Raw genomic sequence first — 23796 nt, forward strand, 5'->3', positions numbered from 1 at the left:
CAGGGAAATACAGAGAACTCGAGTTGTTCTGTGTAACTCTCAACAAAGTCACCGGCGGCCATGGAGAACGGAACATTTGGAGGGATATCGGCAGGGGATACATCCGGGAAGTGCACAGGGGCGATTTGGTCGTCTCGAGACATGTTATTGCAAAACTGTGTGACCCACGGGTAGATGGTATGTTCGTTGACGGTTTTACAACTGTGGATAAAAGACACGGCACAACACAAAGCAGTAGTATTCGCACAACAACTACATTTAACAGACAAAGACGAAAGAACCGACTGGTCCTGTCGGCCAGTGACAGCCTGCGCGGAAATGGACAGTCTTTTACCGCATAGCAATATTAAGATCATATTGTCAGCAGGGCATCGGAAAAAGTGGTCGCCTGTTCCACAGAATAATTAACTCCGTCTATCAACTGTGGAATCACATGTTTGGAATGGTAGCTCTCTACAAAACAACATTCAGGCCGTAAAGGAAACTACTCACAAGATTGCTGAATACTCTCCGACAGCCCACGACCGGTTTCACCCTTCTTGGGACTCATCAGGTAGGCGCGGTCCCCGAGTTTCCGTCGACCTTATGATCTACTTGAACCCAAATTGCACTGAAACCGGTCATGGGCTGTCAAAGAGTTTTCAGCAACCTTGTGAGTAGTTTCCTTTATGAAAATATACTGCGATATCTCGAATATCGTGCCAACTGAATAATGAGCCGGCCTGTGTGCAGAACATTCAGCTGGAGGACATCATAAACAAGAGACTCAAATGAGTCTCTCGTGAAAACCAAATTGATTTGCAAATGAGTGTATTTCTCGAAAACATTTAGGCCACTTTCTTTCCGCCAAACTGCGTGCTTGAGCGATACGAGACTGAAAGAGAAATTGACGAATGTGTGGGAATGGTTTCCTAGTCTCATTTAGCAGTTATGAGTAAACCGTAACCGTAATACTGAAGAGGCCTGTCTAAACCGAACATCAGTTCGTTCCGGAGCATACACACTAAAATATTGTCTTATTTCATTCTATTCATACAGTCAGTTGTGTAACTGAATAGGCAACCTAATGAGAGTTCTTAGAACATGTAGTTAATTTATTAGAGAATCGTCCGCCTCAGGGTTCTTGGTGTGCATCCATATTCAGCGACCATAAGGTGGGCAGCTCATGACCTGACAACAAAACCCACGCGATCGATAGCTGAAGTGGTATCATTCCGAACACTCTCCTCAGTCATGACAGGCACCACAAACTTTGACCACACATTGACTGACTTGTTGTTCCAGCTGGTTGTTTGAATATTATTGCTCTCGAAATCACGCGTAAAGCAGAAATTTGGGTGAACGGAACTGAGAAACTCAAACAGAAATTCAGCTTTCAAATTTCGATGAGCGGCAATCAATAAGTCGTCCAGCTATCTCACATACTGTATCCACTGATTGACATGATGGGGACTTTTCGACTAAAACTCTCGTCATCAACATCAGTGTTAACACTGGTACCTTACTACCACAAAACCACAGAGTTCATCTACTTATACTCAAAGCTTTAGAATGAAAAGAGTGGGAGGGAGAGGACCTGTTTCAAGAATTCTGAGGTGACTATACCTCCAAGCGGTCAACCGGACAATCTGGGAAGAAACTGACAGCACGAACGCCGCTGACACCGATCAGACGTCATTTCTTGCAACGTCCCCAGATGGGCGCAGAAGGAGTCACGACCCCATCATGGAATGCGCACTGCACCAACAACAAACAAGCTCTATGTAATCTCTTTCACATTTTTCTGCCAAGTCATGGGTTGTCCACCTCGCGGTTTGCGCCATCCTGAAGGAGGTACGGAGAACAACATTCGTCTCGGTGGACGGTGTTTCGGCATACGTGGCATATGGCAGGGCCACCGATGTTGACGTTGCTCGATTAAAATACTGCTGCACGACCAAAACCCGTTTCCTAATTACCTCGTTACGAATTCGCTGACGTCTTCCGATACCAGCGACGCTTCTGAGGCATCGGTGGTCAGAAACCCGAACACACCTCACATCATCTGTCTACAGAGGCCATTTATCGCAACCATACAATAATACAGCCCCTAATATACACGCCCTGGTACACGCCACCTTTGAGAGATATATATCAGATACCGTTCAGCTGTAATACCCTTCCGGTGCCTAGCTGCCATGCCACCCGAAAAAAGAACCACGGCTGAGATACTTCCAGGTTGCCCAAGCCTAGACAGGGAAAGTCGAGAGGCAGAGGTCGGGTTAGAACCACAGACCTTCCGGTGAGTAAATTCGCGGTCTAACCAATCGAGGTATCTCGCCCCACGCTCTTGACGCTACAACCATGAGCTGGGGGAAATTGGCAGTATCTCACGTTTCGTGTTTCCTTCAAATGGCACGTCAGCTGAACAGTTAGTTATTTAGCAAATTACACTCATTTGCATACCAATTTGGTATTGACGGAAGACTCACCTGGAGCCCGGCTAAAACTCTCGTTTACGTTCTTATTCATACTAGTTAGTCAGCCTTTTAGTACCAGTCGGAATTAGCTGTCAAATTCGATGAGTAGCAGTCGTGCTTTCCAGCCTATCGGTTAGACCCGAAAAAAATCAATAAATCCCTTCCTGTGTCTAGCTGCCATGCCACCAGGAAGCATGAGGGCTGGGACACTGCCAGATTGCCCAAACTTAGACAGAGGAAGCCGAGATGCAAAGACCGGGTTCGAATCACGGAACTTCCGGTCAGTAAATTTGCGCTCTAACCACTGAGTCCCGTGAAAAGGGCTAACCACTCTATTTCCAACCCGCTCCCTTAAGATCATTGCCTCCGAAATGAGATGTGGGCGGTGCTTAGATCAAATTGGAACCAGACAACAAGGATGCTCATCATCTATCCGAGGACGGGGTACGAATGGAAATACCCAGTTAGTGTTCGTGAGATGCGCAGTGACCATGATTTCCAATAACATTGAAACGATTGTTGTAAATGGGACACACGACCTAGCTTAATGTTGATCAACACACTGTCCAATGTGTTCATATATTCGGATCAATAATGGACCACAAGTCCTCGTAAGAGTGAATGGCGAAATTTTAGCATCAGTGGGCATAGTTTCGCAAAATCAAAAGGAAGCTACATAGAATTGATGAATTACTTCCCGCAAAAACAACAAAAAAGTCAAAGCAGGCCAACATAAGTTTTGGGTATAAAAAGCAGCTCACTTGTTGAGGATGAAATACGCAGGAATAAGCATGTGCAAGCTCCATTCGTTGCCCTGGCAGGTATAACCTCTGTGTGCGATCTCCCATGCCAGTCGTCCGAGTCCAGCTCCAGGAACGAGAATCCGGACGGTTACGGGATCGCTAGATGGGAGGATGAACAAAAACACTACCGAAATTAGACCTCCTACGAAAACGAGGCGCGGTACACCATAAATTATGTAGAAGCGGTCTACGTGCGATGAACACTCTTACACAGTCCATGGGCGGTGTATATGTGTCGCCTCTAATGCGTAACTATCTACACTACCTCTCCAAATCAATGGCAAACGAAACTGTGGCACCTACAACCACTGTACTGCAAGTACGCGGTTTTTACAGCTGATGATAATTTCCTATATATGTGCGTCGTATGAGAGTAAATGTACACGTTACAAGTCAAAATATGAGGTGGCTGGGAAGGCTAGCATATCAGCGTCCCAGGACGTTTATTTTACCAGCACGACCGCTATAGAATAAGATAATATTAGGCAACCTACATAGAAAAAATCGGAAACCTGGGGTGCGCTGGAACCAAAGATTTCCGGAAGCTAGTGTCGAGCTGACCATGTCTTTGTAGAGAAACGCCACCATCGTCATCCAGTGGCCACCAGTTTGTTCGACATTGACAGAGAAATAAAGGAGCGAGTCGCGCATTGGAGCCAGTTACTTTGAAGTGTGTGTTCACTGGTGGCACACGGGCTAGCGGAGAATGAGAGCAATGACATACATAGCGATTGCCTGCTCGAGCACAAGGAAGTTATACGGTGGAAGACTATGCCAAGCCTCCCAAACCCTATCATCTCAAATTCACTCACCGTCCATGCATTTCGTCTTGAGGTTCCCAAGGCTTGATACCTCGGTAGCAAGTCACTTCCTACCTCTCTGTAGACAGCTCCTACCCCAAGTTTCTGGAAACCAACAGTCCCATAGCACCCGAAACAAGTAGGCTGGTGTATTCTATGTTACGTGACTAGCTCCCCATCGCGTGCGGGTTTCGACGGTCCGAAATCATTCGGCGTATCTCATAGTCGTTTAGTTAGCGTTCCAGTCGCAAGCAATTCTTCATCAATAGACAGGCAGTGAGAGCTCCTTTACAGCATTTACTAGTTATAACCCCCAACTTGTTCTTTTACCAACCTGAGGCCCCCAACGGCAAGGCCGCTCGAATCCTGGATCTAGTTTTAACCTAATCCCCTCTACCCCCATTCTTTAGCCGTAAAAATCATGTACTTGCCGTACAGTGGTTCTAGATGCCAGTCTTGTTCGTCGGGGAGTTGGGCAGGTGGATGCATTGGAGGCGGTAGCTGATTAAATTGATGAGCGAATACAAGGGTGTCAGTAGACTTTCCATTGGGTAGATCTGGAGGGGAAGCTATGCATTGAAAGCAAGGCTTGGGTGCATGCGCACCAGTGACAGTGCGACCAGGCCATGCCTGATAATGTCTGACCACTAACGTGTCCTGTCTCGGAAGACCCATCTGAGGAGAAGGCAATGACCAGCGCAGCTTTGATACTTCACTGCCAAACCATTGTTTGACCTCCCCTGGCTTGTTTTCATCCATTTGCGTGGTTGTGACAGAAAATATCCTCGAGGAAGTCGGTCAACTGGCGTACGAAATGCGTGTGATGAGTTCATCTATCATGGACAAGTTATTTCTTTCGAAAATTATTCAGCGTACTTGGGCATCAATGACCGAACACTGAGAATTTTTCGACATCCTCAGCACGTAGCGACTAGGTTGTCAGGCCTACACCACAGGTGATGCAGGCTCTAGTCTTCCATATCGGGATGAAAAAATCACCCTTGGCAAGACCATTTCACGCTTATCTGATGAAGTCGTAAACTCATTTAACCCTCATCACTTCAGATCACTGTCCTGCCAACCGGCTCCATTGGATTTTGCATCCAAAACTTAGTACATCTCACTGCAGATTCAGGTGTTGCCTCTCCGCTGAGACAGTATGCGTCACCTTTGGTAGTCACCCTGGGGACTCTTTAATAAAAGTACCCAATATTCGCTCTGCTGTTATGTACAAAATCACTCCTTATTTTTCAAACAGGGAGAGCAGTCATCACGTGGATGGATTAAACGCATGCGCCCACCGATGAGGAAGATGAGAACAGAGTATACAGTTTCTTACCTCCGACAGGCGTCTGCTATCGCTAAGAACAAGTTCATCACATAAGAGACAACCGAATTATCGTCAGTGTTGACGGAGTCGATGCTAAAGCAATGTGGTCACTTTTGTAGTTCCTTACTCCCTATCATTGACTCATTCAAACCTGAATTTGTAACCCTTTGCAGCGACTGGGCTTCAGTATTGCAATAATCCTACGGTCGACAGTGGTGGGAACTCATCTCCCTGAAGTTCAACTACATCAAAATAGGCCAATAGAGAGCATTTCGATAAGGAAAAGCGAGTATTCTCAATGCAAAAAATCAAACTACAAAAAGGCCTACTGTAAGCCCAATTAGGCTTCTAATGTACACTGTGTATAGCAGTGACACATGACTTAATGTTGACGGCCTCGGGCCGGGCCATCCCATTGCAGCCAAATGGGTCAGAGCTTGAGACTGTTGTATCGTGGGCGGCTGTCTATTGGCTGAGCCTGTCAGACTACGCGATAGGGGGGAAGACAGAGAACTCGGAACACGGCTGTATCGTCAGGATAAAACATACAGAGCGCCTGCGTAAATATATAGGATGACTAAATGGCCAAATATGGTCGCTCATTTGTTCGTTCTGTACAGCCAATGGCGGTGTTCCGGTCGTGAACAATTTCAATCCCACTGCGCTGGTCGTATGTTACTAAGTCGTGTTTGGTGAGAGCCACGCACCTACTTTCAGGACGCGTCGTACCGATGGTGACCTTGGGGGTGCGTCACTCTGCAAATGTGCTTTTTTCATGTTTGGGCGCGTCCTGACAGAGATAAGTGGTAATAATCGTTAAGCTGTAACAGCCTTTCAGTGCCTGGCTGCCACTCCACCATAAGGAAGTACGAGGTCTGAGGTACTATCAGACTGCCCGGAGCAGTCAGGAAGTAAAGACTGAGGTCCAATTACGGAACTTCCAGCTAACAAGCTAGCTCCCCAGCCAGTGAGCTAGCTCAAGCTAGAGGCAGTTCGGTGGTTATGGCCATGAAGAGACCGGATCTTACTTTGGTGTGTTTGTGCCTCTGTGATCCAGTGAGCTATACTCCGGCCGGAGCCGGGAAGTCCGTGCGACATTCAGTCTCTCATACAAGGCAAGTCAATGGTTAGAGATCTGACTGACGCTCTTCTGGTCCCCAGATTTTGAGGTAGAACAGGCGCGGCGACTCGTTCTCTGAAAATGGTAATGCATCTGCCAAGGTCTAGTGGTCAGGCTTTTGATCCAAAGGCCTTGGTCGGAGACCCCAATGGTACCCCCATCCAGGTTTGGGCGTTCTGGCAGTACATTAGTATACGTACAATCATGATACCTACGACTAACAGTACTCTCATGCCACATCAGCCGTCGAGTGTTGTCATCAGCCGGGTTTCCTTAATTGGTGCATACGGAAGAGAAAACATGCTACTGCTGATGCCTTCTTGCACTTTAGCTTATTCCTTCTTCAGCCCTGGGCCATCTCAAGTTCCGAAATAGGTCTGATGGCTTTGACAAAATCAAGCGCACCCTTAAGGTCGAAGTGAACCGAAATTGTGGGTTGCCTGTACATATGGCGTCGCTCCAACACCTAATGGAGTATGTGGTGGACGCAGCCTCTACCGGGTCGTAATCCTGCTCGATTCTCATGGGTCAATGATGGGTGTGCAGCCGGAAGACGAAGAATCAATGTCGACAGAAGCCCAGTTATAATCGAATCAGCATGGTGCCCCCGTGGCTACTACATCCACTGAGAGCATATATTTTGAAGACAGTCACTGCTACCTACTAGCCCCAGCTGCATGGGTGTGCGCCGGAAGACGAAGAATCAATGTCGACAGAAGCCCAGTTATAATCGAATCAGCATGGTGCCCCCGTGGCTACTACATCCACTGAGAGCATATATTTTGAAGACAGTCACTGCTACCTACTAGCCCCAGCTGCCTGGGACTGCCTGTTACTTTCAGATGAACACAAATGAGTTAAACAAGCACTGGCTGAGGAGTTCACCAGCTTCCTTGAACAGAGCAGGTGGAAGGTCCTTAAGACCTGAAGAACGATTAGGCTTGAGTGGGGATGCATGCTCGGCTACTTATTAGACTACATTCACAGACTACGTTTCTGTCAAGCGGCAACAGTCCACATTGAAAGCAGCGGATTGTCACCTGAATTGTTGGTCAGTCTATTAGCCATTGCTTCCAATTGCTCTCTGGCACTATCCTACGCAGGATGGTCCATCATGTGGAGATTCATATTCGTGGGAATCGAGCTTGATTGTGCCATGGTCGAGATGGAACCCAGCATATTTTCAAATCGAAATGCAGCATTCCTTCCGATGATCAACGGTGGTTGCCTTTCTTGATTCAAAAGCCAATTTGAGTCCATCGAGTATCGGAACCTATAAAACTGTCTGTCTAGCGGAAAATCACTATATCTTATAAAGGTTATATGTACTTCCTACCGTGGATGCGTGCGAGTCCATATCAAACTGTCACCGGAGCTAACATCATTTGTGCCAAACAAGACTGTTCTCTGTTGTCGTCGTCTCCACCCCCACACGTACACCTCTTCAAATTCGTAATATATAGTCTTTACCCGCTCAGTGGTTGAAGCGCTTAAAAATTGACTGACTCAAGAGAGGGGGTATTCCTCACTTTTTCAAAAAACTCTGTAGCCGATTACCTGACATAACCCATTTCATCGGGAGACTTATCCTAAAGCGTTTGAGAACCTCACGCCATAACAGTCCACCAGATAACGACAAACAAAGCCTCGCCAGATAGTCCGGACACTCCAAAGCCAAGAGACTGAACCTTAGGGCTGTGTGACGATTTTGATGTCTCCGTGACCCAGTAGGTTGTGATCGACCCAGGTTGGGGGTTGGGACACGCGTGGCAACTCGTTCTCTGAAAATGGTAATGCGTTTACATTCCCGGCCAAACACCGCTGCCTTGTGGTCAGGCTTTTGAGCCAAAAGCTCTGGTAGGATACACCAACCGTGTTCCTGTCCGGGTCTGGTTGCCCTGGCAATACCACAGCTCACGTAAAACCATGATACCTACAACTAACACTGCTCTCATGTCACATCGGTCGTCTAGCAGTGTCATCAGCCGGGTCTCCTTACTTGTTGCATGGAGTAGCACTGCTTCAATCTCAGAGAAAAGTCCAAGCCGGTTCAGAACACAACTTAACGCGACGAATTGTCAGACGTCAAGTGAAAGTGAGCACGCACACCGACCGTGGAGCCTGATGGACTCGGATGGCTAAGGAAATAGAAGAGGTCCAGGAATCCTGGAATGCTCGAAGACTGCCTCAATTGATCTGTTCGACTGGTCCTCAGAAACTACGTGCGAGCGAAACCATCGAAGATCAAAGTGGCGCGACCATCTTCAGTAAAGAGTGGTGAGTGTGGCAAGCAGAGGAACAACCTTGACCTCAGTCGTAACGAGGATCTTATTGCCACCTGCCTTTTTTGGCCTTATGGTAGCCCGCGAAACACTGATCTGAAAGTAGTGAGCAGGATTCCGGCCTGGTAAATAAAATAATGGTTCAGCTGCAACACCCTTTCGGTGCCTAGCTTTAGCGCCACCGGCAGGGAGCACGAGGGCCGGGATATTGTCAAGTTGCACAAGCTGGTGGGGGTTGCGTTGAACAAGTCCTCACACTGCGTCAGGTGCTAAAATAACGTTATATGCACAAACGACCCATAATTCTAAGTCGACTCGGTTGACCCGCATGTTCTCCTTGATACCCTTAGCCGGCAGGAAATGACTCGGAAGTCTGCGAACATAATGAGTTCTTTATATTTTCGGACTTTCTGGTGCGAGAATACACGGAACGCTAGAGGGGCTTCAGTAGGAAGTGGTATGCGCCATGAGTCCCCATTAACTTCCATTTAATTTCGTGATACACGAGATAACGAGACAAACGCTGAAAGGTCTTCGGAACCCTGGTGTTTAAATAACAGCGGACGGAAGCCTCGTCGATCTTGAATGGGAAAATATCGTCTTCGAAGGGATACGAGCGCTATTCCGCCCTTTGGCATGTGCTATGCATCAAGAATGGTCATGCTTCAGGACATGTAGTCCGTGGATACGTACGATCCACGGAGAGGACCTGGAGGTTGTGGGGTGCTTCACGTAGGTTGAGAGTAGCATTACTTTCGATTGTAATTCGACAGATGGGGGCAAAGAAAGAAGTCCTAAGGCTCGGGTCGCGTCCACTAATTTAAGATACCTATGGCGGCAAAGGGGGATATCCCCCAACCTCAAGCGAAGTGGGTAACGGGATAATGACCAGATGGACCAAAGCATAAACAAGCTTCTGAAAATGAGTTGGAAAAATCCAGTCAAACGTACATTTTAGAAGTATCATAAAGCTCACATATGTCGTGAATGATAGGCTCGTAGCAAATATCTCGCTCGGCTTTTCCCACATTTGACCAGTCCCTAGCAAACTGCTTCAGTGTTGATCGAACTTTGTCCATATCGGAAGTAGTAAATGCGAAAGGACCGATGGGTGTGACTGCATTCGTATTCGCTGATTTTCTTTTAGCATTCGACAGCTGAAGACTTGACTTGTCAAAAGTATCTAGAACATCTGCACTCTGTAAAGTTTGGAGAATATATTGAGGTACTAACATGCTCCCCGTTGAAAATATCCGGGGCGGAGTGCTTTATAATTCGATTGAGAAGTTCGTTGTTGTGTAGGACACTTGCTTTAACCTTTTCCATATATGAACAAAACTCTGATGCAAGTGCTTTCTGGCGATCCGGTATCGATTCATAGTAGGACTTCGTCCTTTCCAGTTTTTTCAGCATATGGACCCTGTTTATATCCAGTGGATAAACACAAAGAGGTTACCCGAAAAAGCGAAAGGACGCAAGCGTCCTGATGAAGTGCTCACGATCTCTCTCAACCTCATCTTCGAAATCCTGATCGCCTGTTGGCATCCGAGCGGAACGAACACAGGGAGCAGGCTAAGGCCATAAGTAGTGTGGCGACCTTGAAAAATCCAGGCCGACCAAGTTCCCAGTTTGCCAGCTTCCTATGAATCCAGTAAGGCATTAACGTCTGCGTGGCTGGTGCTAGTGGAAAGTTCGAAAACTCCGTTGGGACCATGGGCACCGCCGGTGGATTTTGGCGTTGTTGCCTTGAGGCAGGCTGGGTGATTACCTTCAGCACGTACATGAATTGGAGACCGGGCTAATTGACCCAGAACCGAAGGCGTTCAATGCTGCTCTCAGCTCTGGGTTGGGTGTTCGAAAGCGAGAAGTGTGGCGTTTTGTACCTTTCATTTGCTTCCACCATACCAACACGCATTTCGTCAACTGCATAAAAATTCTTTTTTGAACACGAAAAACAATAAAACTAGTTTTTGTGCAATTTACGGACAATACAAAACATGGTCCTGTTCGTCGACTTTCTTTCTGAGTCTCCTCGAGCTTGCGGCGGTCACTCACCAGTTTCCCGTGCTACCTCTGGTGTATAAACATTTCAGACTGTCTTCAGATTTCATTATGTGTGAGAACTGTTCAAAAGAAACCCCCAAACATAACTCGATTAATGTTCATTCGCTGACGCGGCCCAACGATGAGCTCTATTAAAGGGAACAAATCTTGGTGAGTTTGTTCCATTCAGCCATCTTTGTTATTTTTTACTCAATCTAGCGTCATTATTATTTTGGGCCACACACTCCCGGTAAGGTATTTTTGGGTTGCCAGTCCACTATAAGAGTCAGTTGCACCACACAGATGGGGGTTTTCCTTGCGGCGTGGTTGCTGCCTAAAAGGGCTCAGAAGAAAGGAAGAGCACTTCGACGCGCCAATCAGCGGGCAAACACTTGACCAGTATTTGTCAGGCAAAAAGAGGATGAGGTACTTTAGGTCACCAAATAGGGAAACATCCCCAGCGCGCAGTTGGGTGTGTACATTTGTTTACCTGCGAGCTCTCGGCGTCTGCAGGCTATTGGTTATCCTCCAACGCGATTGGTTCGCCGCGTCTTCGACGCACAATGCATTTTTCTGCAAAATCCTTGCGGGTGAAGTAAAAACTGTAACGCCAAAATGTTGTACTTATTTGCATTGTGCTCAGTCCAAAAATCACCCTCGTCTACCGTCAGTCTTTTGCGATTTGTTTTAATTGATCTCTTTTGAAAAATTTTGGCGCACATTCGGCTTTGAACTGTCCCCTGGTGCTTTCATGGCATGCATATTACACTATAGCTTCGGAAGTTCCTTCACAATCGTTCGTTGAGAAATTTGTGGGTGTATCAATTTCATTCTTCACGGCATGTGAGAAGGCCTTAAATCAATAAACGAAGGATGACTTTGGTATTTGTGCGTTCATCCGTTAATCGAAGCACCAACATTGTTTTGCTTTACGAATGGGTGTACTACAAATGCAGCAAGCGACCTCCAAGACCAACGGAAGGCCGAGAATCCGAAGAAGCTAGTAATTCGAGCGTATTTTCTCATACAAAAAAGTATGCGAAGCACCAGCCGTCCAATGCGGTTTTGTCTACGGAAGCAAAAGTAACCAATGGCAGTCACCTCTTATTTTCTTAAACACAACCACAAAATGTCGGTTTCTGTGAGACCGGCTTTTAGTTAATCGACGCCTAACCAAAGGCGAGTTGGGCATCTGCAAGGCCCTTCTGAAATATGGAGCACCCTCATGTGAGGTGTGGTAGTTTATGGCGGATGAATTCGGCAAGATTCCTACCACTCGGGGTATATACAACTGCCGCCAGAAGTGTTGACCGGCTACGTTGAGTAGTTGAAGCATAGTTTGGTTTTATCATGGCAGATGATATGCCTTCGGTCCAGGCAAAACTTCGGAAAACCGGACGCGTGCTTGTGTGCCGGTCAGAGGAAGGTCACTGTAGCCACATATGCTTCTCCCGATGGCAGCAGATAATATTGTTCCGACGTTTTCCAGATGTAGTGAATGTAGACGGAACGCATGAAACAACTCGCCTTGGATGAGTTTTCTAAAGCATCTAATATTCGGCATGTAGATATAAGCTGTACATCTTCTTAGTAACGGACGGCATGGCAACCGGTCGAATACTCAGATGCTCCCAGACCTTTATGACATCTGTGCCGGAGAATGCGCATATCCTTTCTACCAGGTGATGTAGCTCCTCTGAATACACCTGCTTTCTGTAATTCGAGATCAGTCCGATCCGAGCAGTAAAAACTATTCAGCGTTGACTTCTTCTTAGCCTGCTTCCCAATCCACCAACGATGGCTGTCGGATTACAACCTACCGGGGAAAGATGTTACCCTTACGCTTGTTCCCAAACCACCTCCGACCGCTTTTGAGGGCCTTCGTAAACAACTTAACCGAGTAATGGATAAGCTTCAGGGGCTGGAACACAGGAGGGCCACAGCGAGTGATTGTTCAGGGGCAAATCCTGCAAGGGATCGCCTGTCATATCTCGCCGACTGGTGAACTTTGCCCGTTGTGTGGTAGAGCTCTTCAGGCTTGCCCCAAAGGTTAGTCCACATGGAAATAAATTACTCTTGGTTTTTAGCTCCGGGACCATCCAGGAAACGTAAATGCTTGCTTGCTACCCGGTCCGCAAAGAGGGAGTATAATGATGGTGACCTGGACCGAAGCACAGAACCCTAGCACAGTGTGTCCCGGAAGTCTGTGGGTGTCCGTGTTTTCCGGTCAAAAAAGGAACCACTTGACAGCCGTGGGTAAATGTATGACACCTACGACTGACGCCGCAGAGAACCAGCTAGATGAAAGAGACGATTATTTCATGTGACCCATCAGCTCCATAAACTTGGCCTCCCAATGTGCTTCTTGAGAGGTGCAGTAACCAGGCGTGCAAAGTAGCCGTTGAAGGTGGCATTGTGGGAACAGGCATCTACGACAGCATAACCTCTGAGGTGCATTTCGGGGTAACTATTCCTACTAGTTTGTTGGCTGCCCGCCTTACGGTGATTTTTCGGTAACCTAAATTATATCCTCCTCTCATTCCATGACGTCAACGGCCAAATTAACACTCTTCATGAAGAAGATCATGCGCCTCCCGGAAGGACATGATCAATATATCTCAACACTTCATGACGTTCGTTTTGAACTTTTTCTCTGGTGCAGATGGATGGGTGCGCTCCGACATCATGTACCCCCAGCCACATGTCGGTCGTTTGCGTCAGTAAGGTTCGTTCAGCTATCCGGTATGGTCGACTTCGCTGCATGTTGCTAATTGATAAACCTCGAGGTCTTCCCTCCGAATTACGCAAGCTATAATGGAAAAGTTTACTTTTTGCCAGCGAACATGTACGACTTTTAGCAACTAATGAACGTGGACTACGCAATTTTAACTGGCAACGGGAATCATCGACCAAAATTTGTTTGCACGAATGCAACTAAGCATATTTTTTATCTCCAAAAGCCATTCAGATGCTAAAATGTTCAGGAAATTTTTTTGCGTGGAAATCTGTCTGAAAGTCTCGTCCGTTGTGAGTGACGCAATTTTACTGGCAACGGGAATCATCGACCAAAATTTGTTTGCACGAATGCAACTAAGCATATTTTTTTATCTCCAAAAGCCATTCAGATGCTAAAATGTTCAGGAAATTTTTTTGCGTGGAAATCTGTCTGAAAGTCTCGTCCGTTGTGAGTGAGTCAACGTTTTCCACAATTCGCGATTTTTTATTACATCGGGCAACGTATTCACAGTCGGTGGAGTTTATTGAACTTGAGGATTCGCTCACTTGAAAAACTCACCATAGTAGATGATTTTCAACAATATAGGAACATATACATCATACATAGGTATTCTAAACTATGAAGTTGCGAGCCTGAAAATGTCGTAGATTTCGAGAAATCATTCCCATTGTGCGAATACTGAGCGGCGATAGGTTCTTTGAAGGACAATGTTTTTGAATCCATTGGTCAGTTCATGATTCTTGTTGTGTTGTATTCAGCGTCCTCTAAGTTGATTGGCCATCCCAATGCTTTCAATTTTTGGTAATTTATCCCCAACTTTGATTTATCCTATTCGCATTTACATCGCGTTCTCATGCTAGCCTCTGGGGATTGATTGGTTGGTTGCAAAGCCCTATTTTTTCTGTTTTAACAAACCATGTCCTTGCGTCTGCCTGTTTGTTTGTTACTTTAGTATATTAGTTTGGGCACCTTCAATCAAAGTGATGTGCCTTATCGCTTCTCTTGTCGGTTCTTCGTCTGGCTGCTTTCGCAGCTCAGATCTCCCTAGTTCTTGCGGCCTCTTGCTCTCAGCGGTTAATAACTGGGATCAATTTTGATACTCTTCTTGACAGCTGATCCAATGGAGTGCATGCTTATTTCTCCGTTCTTGCTTGAGCCAGTATGCGAACGCCCCTCGAGTCGAACTATTGTCCTTGATTTTTGTGTATGAACGGACACGAGGGGAAATCGATCGTGTCCATTAGTGGTGAACTTTTGTCTATGTATTCCGGTACGGAGCCTCCGTCCCGTTTGTCCTATATGCCGTTTACCACAGTCCTTGTATTGGATCCTGCGTATCACATTTTTCCTCACCACTGTATCTAATATTCATCTCGGTCTTGATAGTGCCCCCCGCAGTGTTTGGAAGTTTTGAACCACCGTCGTATTTTGCTTTCGTAAGGACCTTGCCATCATCTTGGTGATGACCTCGGCACTTGAGAGTGTGCCCCATTTTCTTCCATTTAGACCGTTGCATTCATCGTCTTTGGTGTCCCGAGCGATCTGTAGAGGAAATTCCTTGGATGTGTTTCTCTGGAACAATTCATGCAGGAGTTGTTCTTCAATCTTGAGTTCTCTTGTGCTGCAGCGTGTTTCGATCCGCTAGAAAAGTGTATGAATACATCATTATTCGCTTCTATTTGGATGGTTGCTGTGGCTACTCAGAATTGGCTCCGTGGACGTTGCCCTTCTGCGGACCTCAGTTTGTAGCTACCCGTTCGGCAGCGACGAAGTCCAGTGACGATGAGGTCTAGCAATGCCTGTACTCCGTTTTTTTCCTCGATTCTGAAGCTGACACTGGGGTCTACGCTGGTGAACAGTAAGCCAACAACACTCATCCAGGATTGAATGGACTGATAAAAGCCGCAGACTGGGCCGAGTACGTGGGTTGCATGATGAGGAGTGTTCGTTCTACCACAAAAACAGTATGGCGGGGGATGTTCAGAAAATCTGATAGGCCTAAGAAGCCGCCCGATGAATGGATTTGGATTTTTGGGGAGGAATGATTTGCAGCGGTGAAGCGAACTTGTTATGGAAAATAAACTGCAGATCCTTCCCTCGAGAGAAGTAGTACGGAGGGTATTGTGTGACAAGTCGGTTCGAAGGCTTGAAGCTCCTTTGTCCAGACTGTGGGATCGGGAAAGACTGTCTTGGAGAAGACAAATTATGATGGATCCGTCGTTTTAACCTACTCGGGAAGACCCTGTGCTTGCGGTCTAGATGATTGATTTTGCAAGTGAGGGCGCAAAATTAATTGAAGATACACGTGGACTGGATGAAGCTGCCACCGGGGTGCACATGTTAGCAAGGGAAGATTAAGCTGGCTTAGTAGCGGGTGATACATGTGGCGAGATCGTGTGACTAGCGTGTCTGTTGTAAATGTGTCGAAATAACGATAGCTTGAGCGTGCTAACTATTGGTATATCTGATAGGCTTTGAGCTCTCTGCGGGCGAGTCCATGGTATGCCACATTCGGCAGGGAAAATGGTTCAGGAAGGACAGTTTTAAGGACTGTAATGCCATCCGTTGGGACCAACAGTTGGTTTACCATAGTCGAAATCCGGGTGAGGAACTGTCACTATATACTGCTTGAAGAAAAATCTACGGAGTTCATGGAGTAACAAGTAATACAAGAGGCCACAAGATGTTAAAAACAATAGTGGGTTGGAAAAATACACGTCTTGGGTGAAATGTGGAGGGAGTTGTCCGCAATTCCGAAAAATAGTGAGAAGTTCCCACACAAACGCGGTTGTAATTGGGTCGCCAATAATGGAGAGTGGGTGTTTATGACATGTGTTGGGAGCTCTGAGAGATTGCAGTCAAAGCCATGTAATACATTTCGTGGGGGTGATACGGTAAACCAATGAGCCAAAACATACCAGGCATTACCAGATGGGTAGAAGCAGTGGCGTTACATTATACAACCTAGAAGACTTATCATGCATGCCGGCATAATTTGATCACATCAAGCTGAAAGGGCTGTGGCGCATGTGGTTCTATGGCGGATGTGGTGGGGCGCACATCGATAATTGAGCTATTCGCACCAAATGCAAGGGAAGCTGGGGGTGGATAGGTGCAGAAAGGCTTGTTGGGGCTGTGCCTTGGGGTGCGGTTGGTAGTGGCAAAATTAGGAACAAGGATAAGGGACATCTTGAGTAGCGGGATGGGTCGAATGAGAGGTGGTGGGATTGCGTCAGGGAAGGGTTGCTGAGAGTCGGTAATGGGGAATTGAATAATGGGTGGATGTCAAACCTTGGAATGTCTACCGAACCAGGGCCGGTCAGACTGGGACCATGATGAGGCCTCTTGGAAGGCGAAAATGAACAGAAGTCTGAAAGGAATGTTTCATTTTATTTGGACAGCTTTGATCACAGTGGAGCCAAATGCGCTGAATACGCAACTTGTGATGTGATTTTCGGCTTGGATGGGCGTGGCCGACAGATATTTGGGGTCGACAGCTAGGCTGCTTCACTGTATCAGGACATGACTATATAATGGCACCCTCGATGATTTGTGTTTAGGGGCTCACCGTGAGGTGTATTCCTGCAGTAGCTGCTTGAGTGGGGGACCAAGTGGAGAAGAAGGTTCTGGAATCAGATTCCGCGGGCTTAGTCTGATGGTGGTAGGGTGAGGAAACGCGAATCAATATGACTGCGTCCTCGGGCAATATAGCCCGGAGTCTTGCCCCATCGGGTATTTTTCGTTGATGCAGAGGACCTGTAGACAGTAATTAGGATACACTGAGCTCACGTAAAATCGTTTTCCTTATCAGCTGAGATGAACGTGGCCAGTGGCGGACTAACGACGGCTACGCCGCTCATTGAGAACCAAGCAGCCACATTCACCCTCGGCTTGGTACATGCGGGTGCTGGTGGGGGCAGGACAGTCAAAGCGGATCTTTTGCAAATTTCGGACTTAGTTTCTGCAACAACACGGGCCAAAGCAACTTCTTCGAGAAATCAACGAGGGTCATGCGATTCCATCTCCCTGATAAACTCACACGTTCCTCACGCTCTTCAGACCCCTTTGAGCATGGCATCTGCATAGGTGAGGAAAGTGAAACCACCGGCATTTTCAAGGAATTTCTTCTTGGCCAGCCTGGGGGAGCTAAAAATGAAAGCCGATGGGATATACTCCCTACAATTATCGCCCCTAGCCCACGGTTAATGTGATTCCACGATATACATATCTTTGGAGTGTTTGCGAGTTTGTTATCGGGTCCAGAACAAGGAAGGAAAGCAGAAGACTGATGGAGAATCAGAGTACACGAGTTAGACAGCAGTGCTAAACGCCATGCGACGAAGTATCCAGGCTGGTTCCGACTGGTCGTAAGGCTGGCCAAAGTATTCTCCTTGGTACCGTTCTGAACAGCTGTCGTGCGCTTTACCAATAACAGGGACTTTCTGCAACCTCTCAGCATAGGGTAGCAATGCGTACTTTTGAACAAATTATTTTGAAGATTTTGCCGCAGGAGGTGCGATATAGTTGGACAAGTTAACCGGTTGTCCAGCCGCAACGTGATAGGCAGCCTTCTAGATTGGTTGGTCAAAAGGAAGAACTTTTGCAGGTCTGCTCATCAAATGCAAGCATAATTGCAGTCTTTGCGTTGGGGTGCATGAGAATCTGACGAAAGCTCAACAAAGCTAGCAGAACTGTCATAACAGGCGAATTTGAGACCTACTTCAAAAATAAGTTTACGTAGAAATAAAAGCCCCCTTTGGACATGAAAACGCGGCACTTTGTCCATTTTTTATACTTTTTACCTGCTCCTCTGTATTTTTGGCTCTTCACTTCTTTCTGCTACCCATTCTGTGTTCGCCGTGGTTCCTCCTTTTGTTCGTTTGGTTTTGCAACCATATGCTCTTTGTTGTTCTGACCTGAATTTAAGCAAATATTTGACATTTTCAACGTGCGCCTAGTTTGGTACATCCATGTACGCTTTGGTACCAATTGGCTACTTGCTTTGAGTCGGCGTGAATTTTGGACTTGCGTACCGTATCCTATGTACCCGACTGCACAGGGGCGCTTTTGGATCGGATGCTTCGGACTCAGTGGATGGACGCTGGCGTGATCCCACGATTCGACATCCGTACAATTTATTTTATGAATGCACTTGTAGAATAGGATCCATTGGCAGACCTACATTTGTGGCGTTTTGCAAGTTACTCACTGTGGCCCGCCTGACCGCTGGAAACATTTAATAGTCGCTTCGAACCCTTTTACCCTAATCAGCTTTTCCTTTCGTGTTCATTTTTCGGAGTTGTCAGCAAATGCAGATGCAAATGCGCGACAGCAATGCGGTAAAGTAACTCGGCATACGAACTCATCTATCGGCTCATTTGCAGTTTCTGGTGTTCTATATACGGAAGTTCATCTTGGTATTTTCGGCCCACTTTCCCTATCAAACGGTTTCACTCATGCTTACCATGACTGATCGTTCTACCCGTTGGCAAGTAGCTTTACTCGTTTCGGATACTTGAGCTGAAACGGTAGCTTTTTCGTTTTGGCAGCATTGGGTTAGTAACTTAGGCACACCTGCCTCAGTTACAACCGAGCGCGGTTCACAATTCCAGTGTAATTTCTTCCGTGAGTTTTCTACACTATTCAGTTTTCATCACACTTCGGCAATCGCGTATCACCTCTGTTCCAATGGTCTGTTTGAACGTTTTGTCGCTACCATAGAGCTGCATTGACTGCCCAAATGAATCCATCTTTATGGCCATCTTAACTTGAACGTTTGCTACCATAGAGCTGCATTGACTGCCCAAATGAATCCATCTTTATGGTCATCTTAACCCTTCATTTTGGTCGCCATTTACTCAAATATTAAAGAGGACGTTCAGTGCTCACCAGGCAAACTAGTACGCCGTACATCTTTACTTTTACCTGGTGAGCTGGTTTCCTCTTCTGACGCATTGCCCAACTCACCCGTCTGAAACGGCACATGTATGGAGTTCGTGAGATGCCGACAAGACGATCAACACGACGGCCCCTTCATAATCATCGAACATCACTCCAAATACTTTGTTTTAGAGAGAACCGGAAAGCATGATACACTCTCCACTGATCATCTGAAGCTCGGCTTATCGAAGCACCCATGACCACATTTAGCAATCCCCCCATCCCATCAGCACCAGTACCTAGTCGAGATACCCATATCACCAGCCGAACTCCTTCTGCTATTCGTTCCGGAAGACATGTCCGTTTCCTTTAACACTTAAGTGATTAAGAACCTTGAATCAAAAACATATTTGATTAACCATTTTTATTATTCAAACGTTCTCCCCTTTCACGGTCAAGTGGATGAGTATTGTAACGTTCTGTACCTTTCTTTTGCCTCCATCAAAACATTACATATTTTGTCAATTGCATCAAAGTTTTTGTTTGAATACGAGAAAACCACAAAAACGCGCACTTGTGCAATTGCACGCAATAAAAACCTGATCACGTCCTTTGACTCTCTTCTGATTTCGCTTGCGATTACAGCGGTCATTCGCGGGTTTCATGTACTAAGTCTGGTATCGAAATTTTCAGACTATCTTCACAAGACACCTGGATGACCATGATTGGATTATAGTTTATTCGCTGACTTGGACCAAAGACGAACCATTCTAAAGAGAACAACTCTTAATGAGTCTCTCCCATCGTGTGTTCAATCTAGCGTTATTATTTTTATTTCTTTACCACACACTTCTTGTAAAGTAGCTTGTTATGTAGCCAGGCCAGTACAATTCCAACTTATCTGCGCTTTGTCAGGGACTTATCAGATTGGGAGTGTAGTGGAACTGGTCAGTGAGTGTGCATGAAAATAACATCGCAACATCCTTTGCTTCGAAAGTCTCGGACTATCTCCAGGTATTCATCTTCATTGCAAAAAAATTACCAATCTTTCAAGCTTGCCTGCGAAAAATATACCTATCAATGTGCACTCTGGTCCATCAAAATGACAGGTTTGCTATGGTGTCGAGCGTGAAGCTGCACACTCCACCTAGCTACAATGTGGCCCCATGATTAGTTGTTATTTGGATACCAGTGCGTACACAAAGCCTGCCAGCATCCTGTGGTGATTCAATGCATGATATCTGAGGAGGGGGCAACTTATCTAACAACTGTAATAGAGTTTCTTTCACCAATGTACCGACCTGATTTTCCACACGGGACTCGACTGCGGTGTTTGTTAGTTCGTCCATTTTCAACTACTTCGATTCCTTGGAAAGTTTTACTTTCATCTCGTCCAATTTTTGTCGTTCGTATTTTTTGACTAATTGATATAGCATATATGGAAGCAGAGTCGGTGGTGTGTCCGTAGAGTCATTGGCGAATCAAGGTGTGCGTGCCGCAGTGCAATATTTTTGTAGTTCAGCAACCAGATGAAAAATACTTCACGGAGGTGGAAGCTTGCTGGAGTACTCCCTGACAGTAATAGAACACTGCATGAAATTCAGAATAGCCTGTGTTCATGGACACTGTCCCAAGTTGAAACCAATTTTATCGGAATATCACGAGAATGACTAAATACTGCTTCAAAATTTGGATAACCAAGGGAATGCGACACCTTAAATGTATTCGATTCCCATTACTTATTGGTCATAATCTCGATTACCTTAGCGATCTATAGATTTTCTCGTGCCAGTTTTGTGTGAAGGCAAGTTTTTGTACGTGCTTGCAATAGATTTGCACATGGCTAACCAGATCTTACATCTTCTGACAACGTTGAGGAGTTATGACCATCTACCACTGCACGTCGTTCAACAGGGCTTTCAGGTGCATGGATAACACAGTGGTCTCAGGTTTGTATGCAACTCCGAACTATTTTGTCGTCGATAACTTTGGCGACGTCGCACTACAAAATTCGGGTGTAAATGCGAGGCGTGCGTTCAAAAAATCACTTGCAGTGCAGTCTGTTTATAGCGCTGTTTTTATTCTATGGGCATTCTGTAGCCCGTGTGGCCTCTCTCACAAGGCACAAGATACTTAGAGCGTTTGATCGGATCAACACCGTTGAGTTGTTTAAACTCACTGTTTTTCGACCTTCCGAGTCTCATACTGTATATTTGAATCTGTCAGTGTGCTTATGGTCTTGCATGGTGAAAACTAGCAAGCATGATGCAGATTACAAATAAGGTGTCTTGATCAACGTTACATTGCTGGACTTTATCTTCACGGATAACCTTAACTGAAAGGTGGTCAATTACTTTTCAAGGACGGATGATACACTGGTAACTCTCATCGTCTTCTTCGTTGCGAGAAAAAAGAGGAGTAGATGATAACCGTAATTTCAGGATATTCTACAGCATTTAGGGAATGGAGCACTTTGACTCGTTGGTTAGTTGATCTCTTCAATCAGTGTCCGTTTCGACACGATGGTCGCAGCAGTTGAAAGAACGCCTGTTACTGGATAATCACTCTGACGTGCCCCAGTCGAAAGAGGCCCAACAGGACACCGGGATCACAGCGCCCATCCCAAACCGGTGGATGAGATGTCAAACATCCATCTAGGTTTTTCGAAGTTGGAACACGTGTAGCAAACAATAGTGGGATCAACGATTGAGCATATTCCGTACACAAGTGGCAAAATGCATTCATTTGACTTAACTGCATCCCAGTTGAATCTCTTGCACATAATATTTTTTAGTCGAGTGCTTCATGTCACCAGACTACACTTGGTACTTCGGATAGCTTGCCACCTGAACTCTGACGACGAATAATCATGATTTCAATGTCGTTATTGTCCTCTAGGTCCGGTCATTGAGGTCAAATCGGTGGTTTCCGTAACCCAACACAGCAGTCCCAAGGGGTAAAATCTGGTCCACTAGATGTAGAGGAAATGAGAGTCGCTGAATTGCCATCAATTTCACGACGTCAGCTAACTCTGGGGATCTTAGAAAGCCAAATCACAGGAACACGCGGTGATACAACTCAACCGGTGAGTGTGCAAGAATGATCCGTCTGACGACACAATCAGATCACCATCCAATTGTGTAGATCTAGCGGAAACCTTGTGGGGCGATATAGGCATCCATTAGTGCTATAAAAAACTACCGATTTTGGAAAGTAATCCAGGTGATATACTTCAGGGAGGAGAGGAATTAGCGTCCGAAGTCTTGGTTGGTCTTTGATCAAAAGCGAGTTCAGCAAGGAGACATTATCATCTTTCATAACTGATAGCCAGTTGGACTATCTGAAAGATGGTTCCCCGTCTGTTGGTCGGCTCGCCAAGAGCCCGACTTCACAGCTCCGGCACATGATTTTATTGAGCAGCGTTGCGTAGTTTTTGAAATGAACACCTGACACAGTTGTATCACTGCGTTTGAAGAAATATTCTTTTGAAAGCCTGTGGAGGGTGCAAAGTGAACGAGCTATTTGCAACGATCCAATGACGTCAGGGCTACGGGCTTGACTGCAGTCATAACGAAACCCTTTGTCGCCTTATGGTTACCACAAAGCACTGACCTGCAAAATGGTTGTCTTGACCGAATCATCACACTCTGACAAGTGCTAGAACAAATGCACACCTATAAACCACTCATAATTTTATTTTCCTGGATTTCCGAAGCGCATTCGGCTCAGTTAACCGGTCTGTTATCCTTAACATGCTTGTTCGGAGTTTTGTCAAGATACTTTTGTATTTTCAGAGTTGTGGGGGTATGATCGCATATGGTGAGCTCTCAATACGTTCTCCATACAGAGGGGTGTCCAGCAAGGATACCCACTAATTTAATGAGGCGAACGCTGGGAAGCCTTAGAAGCCCTGGTACTTACAAAGTTGCCAGGAAAAATCTTGTCAGTCTGGAATATGTACACGACATCGATCATCATCATCGACAGCATGACATCAGTGTTCAACACCGATGGTTCACTGCCGTACAACCATGATTTATTTGAGAGCTTTATTGTAAAGAAAAGAGTGAAGGTGGACAGAGAAGGGACTTAGTGCTAGCTTAACACAATCATTCCGAGGTGCCTACACCTCCACACATTCACTCAGACAATCTGGATGGAAACTGACAACAAGAACGCCACTGACATCGGTTGGCAGCCATACCTTGTAGTGTCTCCTCCGACCAGGCACAGTGAGGATCACGCGGTCCCCATCCTGGAAGGCGAGTAGAACCGACGGCACCCAAACGTTTCGTGATCTCCATAGTACTCTTCTGCCAGGTCATGGGTTGGCCACCTCTCT

The 23796-nt window shown here is 46.2% G+C and overlaps 1 protein-coding gene across 1 annotated transcript in view; it reads right to left on the reverse strand.

The window, feature by feature from the left end:
* T265_07808 (hypothetical protein) overlaps positions 1-10339 on the reverse strand; it is a gene marked incomplete at both ends in the record, with an annotated part of 24604 nt that extends 14265 nt beyond the window's left edge. The window contains 5 exons of the mRNA XM_009173437.1: positions 53-201; positions 3221-3361; positions 9746-9993; positions 10028-10214; positions 10251-10339. Coding sequence (XP_009171701.1) covers positions 53-201; positions 3221-3361; positions 9746-9993; positions 10028-10214; positions 10251-10339 — 814 coding nt within the window. The remainder of the gene's footprint in view (positions 1-52; positions 202-3220; positions 3362-9745; positions 9994-10027; positions 10215-10250) is intronic.
* Between the last annotated feature and the right edge of the window lie 13457 nt (positions 10340-23796).

The sequence above is a fragment of the Opisthorchis viverrini genome (assembly GCF_000715545.1).
Source record: "Opisthorchis viverrini unplaced genomic scaffold opera_v5_186, whole genome shotgun sequence".
NCBI lineage: Eukaryota > Metazoa > Platyhelminthes > Trematoda > Opisthorchiida > Opisthorchiidae > Opisthorchis > Opisthorchis viverrini.